Genomic DNA, 5,000 nt, shown 5'->3' on the forward strand with positions numbered 1-5,000 from the left:
TATAAAACACACACACACACACACACACACACACACATTATAGTAACCAACACATTGGTCCCAAAGTTTCTCCTACTCGTTATCAGTCCCTCTCTTTAAGGCACCCTTGCGAGAAAGCGGCATGCGCTTGAGTGAAATTATTGCCCAGGACTGAGGTCCGTTTTCTCTCGCTCGAAGCGGGGCACATCAGGAAGAAGAGAAAACTAGAAAACTTGGGCGTCGTCTGACAAACTCCTCAAACGTCTCCGTCTCGGGACGACAGTTGGACACTTGCAGCTAAATCCAGCCATGGCAGTAAGTACAAAGGCAGAATCGAAATTATTCGCGCTTTTTTGTGACTTAAACCTAATAAATGTATATATGTTTTAAATCAAAGAAAACCGCGCTTTTTTGTGACTTAAACCTAATAAATGTATATATTTATCATGTTTTAAAAAAAAATCGTCATGCAGGCAGAATTGAAGAAAACCGCGCTTCTTTGTGCTTTAAACCGAAATGTATAATATATGTTTAAAAAACCGGCATGCCCATGTTTCTAACTCAAATACTTCACAATTAATTAATCGACATATTATTTTTTTAAAATGTCTTTAATATATTTTGAAGAATATCCCCATTACACTGCTCCAATTTACTCGACATTATCATAATTTTATCATTGTATTTTGTCGAATATCCCCATAACACTGTTTCAATTTACTTGATATAATTTTATTATTGCATTTCGTCGAATTTCTCCATAACACTGTTTCAATTTACTCAGAAATCATTCCAGTTTTGTATTTTGACAAATGTCTCCATAACACTATTTGACTGTTCAATAGTTGTCTCTGAGTTCGAGGGAGAAAAAGATTTCAGGTGTTCACGAGGTGGAGGAAGAAAAGCCAGATACTAACATGAAACGAAGTAACAGTGTCCATAACGGTATATATTCTGAGTGTGGTGTGTTTCTTACTTGTATTATTTTTGTTAGTGTCGTTTTACAAAACCATAGTTTTAATTGTTGTTTTTGTTTAGAGAACATGATTTTCTGTTGTTGTCTGTCATATGACAAATCTGGTTTTCGGTTTCAAGATCTAGTGTCATCTAAATTACAAACTATTTTAGTTGGTGGGTTGTGTACAAAGTATGATTTTTCGGTAAGTGTGTCAGTTTATTAATACGATCTTCGGTTGGTGTGTCGGTTTACTAAACATAATTTTCGGTTGTGTTAGTCTGTGTCAGTTGAGTCAAATTGTGTCATTTGTGTCAGTTTATGTATCCGATTGTCGGTTGATGAGTCGGTGTATAAAACACGATTTTCGGTTGACGTGTAGATTTTCTGAATACTCTTTTCGGTTGGTGTTTCAAATCATATAACATTTTTTTCAGTAGGAGTGTCAGTCTAATTTTGGGACTTTATTAAGGACTGGAAAATCGGTAGCCTACACACAACACAAGTTCCGGCTGGCGTGTTGATCTTTAGTCTATTGCGTCACTTCGTTGACGTTTCGTGTTTTCGTTCTGCGGTGGAGTTTTTAGTTCCCCTACCTTCACCCTTAACTCCGTTATCAGTTATGCTTTCGCCAACACCTTTCAGTGTAGCCCCAAACTGTTGGTCTTTCCTGCTCCCTTTTCCATTGTTAAAGGCATGCGTCTTTCAATACTACAGATAAGCACAATGAATACGATAGCGGGTATTGGTGGCTCTGACTCTGAACAAGTGAGCAAACAGATAGGAACAACTGGGGCAGAGTTAAGAAATAGTACACTGTATCTACCCGTGGCGACAGAATTAAGAAGTAGCTCCTACCCATGACAACGGAGTAAAGAAGTAGCCTGGTAAATAACCGAGACAACATACCTTCTCGCGGCAACATAGTAGAGAAGTAGTACCTACCCGTGGCAACAGAGTTAAGAAGTAGTACCTACGAAGGATACCTACCTCTGACAACATAGTTATGAAGGATACCTACCTCTGACAACATAGTTAGGAAGGATACCTACCTCTGACAATATACTTAGGAAGGATACCTACCCGTAACACATAGTTAGGAAGGATACCTACCCATGGCAACATAGTGAGGAAGGATACCTACCCATGACAACATAGTTAGGAAGGATGCCTACCCATGACAACATAGTTAGGAAGGATGCCTACCCATGACAAAATAGTTAGGAAGGATAACTACCCATGATAACAGAGTTGTTAAGAAGTAGTACTTACCTGTGATAGCAAAGTTAAGGAATACAATGTAGTATCACCCCCTCCCCCTTCAACCACCAGCAATCTGTTTTCCCGTGCAGCAAAGTGATTCGTTGAATTTAATGTCATTAAGTCACCCGAGAGTGCCGAGTCAAGTGGGGTTACTCATTTTTTTCTTATTTCGATTACTGGTCTTTCTAGCATGAAGTGCCTGGCGATTTTTTAAAAGTACCCCCCCCCCCCCACACACACATACTGAAATACAAACGGATATAATTATACTATACTACTAAAAAAGTTAAGGACCATTTAGTGTGACTCGAAAACTTTGTTTTACGTACACATTTGTGTCGAGTAATTTTTAAGATGTGATGTCTTTTTCATTGTAATGCGCATTGAGCATCTTTTAGGAAATGGAAATGCGCAGTATAAATGCTATTTATTATTATTATTATTACTCGAATTATGAATCCAGCAAGTATTTAAAATGTCAATATGCTTGCTTTGTAGGATACTTTGATCCGCACTGGTGAAGCGTCTATTTAATCAAATAAGAATGAATTTTACATTGTTTGGGAACGTCGTCGCCGTCAAATGCACACATAGACGAAGGCCTTTCGGCTTTTTATCGCTCTAAAATCAGGCCATGGTGTGATTTTCAGGCAACAACAAACAAGCCCACACAAAGACAGCCAGATTTGAAACCAAATTGCTAAAACATAATGTCACAACTCAGTGATGTCGCCTCGAGTAAGATGTTTGGTTAATAATGATGCCTAAAAAATACAGTCGACCTCTCCTAACGGCAAACCTGTATAAGACAGTCACCTATACAAACGGCCTCTTTCAATTTCCTCTCAAGCGTATTTTTTTTTACATTATAATCACTATATCGTGTAAAACGGCCATCTGTTTAATGACGACCATACTCCTAATCGACAATTTGTAACCGTCTTAGACAGTTTCAACTGTATTCTGTTTTTAAAACGTCATCCTTCTTTGTGATTCTTGTGTGACTCACAATTCAAAAGAGAGAAAAGATAACTTACCTCTCACCAGGGCAGTGCTACTGACTGAAATTGTCTTTAGGCCATTCCCAAAAGGGAGATATCATCAAGTTCTTATGCACAGTAGAATTGTAAATGAGCTGATTTATCAATGCCATGCTCATAATGTGCCCGAACAACAAATGGGGAACTGCTGCTTTTTTTTTCCTCGTCATATTTCCTCTACTTCTTTTGCATGCTTGCCATCTCTTGTTGACTGCTCTTTCCGGGGTGTCTTGATATTCGAAGCAGACTTTGTACTGTAGAGGCTAGAGAGGTGAGCAGAGTAAGCCTGATTCCCGGTTTAGACTTCTCTGTTGACATCCACCCTCATATGACCTTACACAGTTGCAAGCCTTACTAAAACGAAACTAAAAGAGAGCTTTGGAGTTCATTTAAGATTTTCAAACAGTGATTAGAGATTACTTAGCTTCGAGCAACTCCTTCCGTTAGATAACGAAGACAGGAATATCAAATACGTCAAGAGTAGCAATGCTAGAAAATCGTAGTGGTCCTAAGTTTTTTGAGTAACACACACACACACACACACACACACACACACACACACACACACACACACACACACACACACACACACACACACACACACACACACACACACACACACACACACACACACACACACACACACACAGGCATGTATATAATATATGACAGTCCTCGTAAAAATCTGTCCGCCTAACCCAATTTAAGCATGTAACAGATTTTTTCCCCTCTGTAATTTGCATGCTTAGGAGCCCGTCTACGATGAAAATCGACTAAAGAACTGTTTGAACGTATATTTTTCTAAGCTTCTGTACCAGGTACCGTACTTTCCTAGCGCAGATTGGGGTGAAGGTAGATGAGGCCTGGACCAGCGGACGATAAACTAGCTTAGGCCTACACACTAGATCTACCTACATCCCGACTGCTCAGTGTTAGACTGTCATTCATCACTGTTCAAAATGGCTTATAGTAGAGTCTTGCACCCAGCAGTCCAGTTGATGCACACTAACACGATAGTTTTCTTATGGCGTATATTATAGTCTTGCACCCAGCAGTCCTGTTGATGCCCACTTACACGATGCAGTTTCCTTATACAGGGTGCCCACTACGGCTGGATCGGGCCGATCGCTCGACTCGATCGCCTGAAACTGAAAACAAACATGTTTGTTTTTGAGGCGACCGAGTCGGGGCCGATCTCATCCGTAGTGGGTATCCGTATTAGACACACACGTAAGCTCTGCAGTCTGAGTGGGAAAGTCACAAAGTTGGATTTCATTAGTGTAATCACTTGCTCCTCACACATGTTAAAGATACCAGACTATTAAATAAATCTGGCCCATTTTGCGGTCATTGTTTCTCTTCGCATTGACAGTATTTGAGGGGGCTCTCGTGGCCTGGAGGTTGAAGTGTTAGCCTCTCATTCAAAGGTCCCGGGTTCGATTCCGGGAAGCGACAGAAAAATTTTCTTCTCTAAAATTGTCTCCTTTCACATTCTTTCTTGCTCTCTTGTAATGCTCTATCGTCTGCTTTCGTCTCCTCTTTTTGCCCCCACCCCTCACCTCCTTTGTCCCCTCCTCTGGGCTCCTGACTCTTTCTGCAGCCTTTCTAATGCTACTCCTTGGCTCATTCTCACTGCTGTCTTTCAGCCACACCCCTCATCTTCTGGTAGGAAGGATCTACACTTTGCCTTCTCGGACAAGGGCGAAAAATCTCGGAGGGCCCGTGTGCAAGTTGAGCATGTTAAAAAACCCCCCAAACAAGCA

At 40.5% G+C, this 5,000-nt stretch overlaps 1 protein-coding gene across 1 annotated transcript in view; it reads left to right on the forward strand.

Moving 5' to 3' along the window:
• Positions 1-80: 80 nt before the first annotated feature.
• LOC101862336 (sodium- and chloride-dependent glycine transporter 1) overlaps positions 81-5,000 on the forward strand; it is a gene marked incomplete in the record, with an annotated part of 42,627 nt that continues 37,707 nt past the window's right edge. The window contains 1 exon segment of the mRNA XM_005093537.3: positions 81-294. Within this exon segment, the coding sequence (XP_005093594.2) occupies positions 289-294 (6 nt within the window).

The sequence above is a fragment of the Aplysia californica genome, unplaced genomic scaffold (genome assembly GCF_000002075.1).
Source record: "Aplysia californica isolate F4 #8 unplaced genomic scaffold, AplCal3.0 scaffold00065, whole genome shotgun sequence".
Classification (NCBI taxonomy): domain Eukaryota; kingdom Metazoa; phylum Mollusca; class Gastropoda; order Aplysiida; family Aplysiidae; genus Aplysia; species Aplysia californica.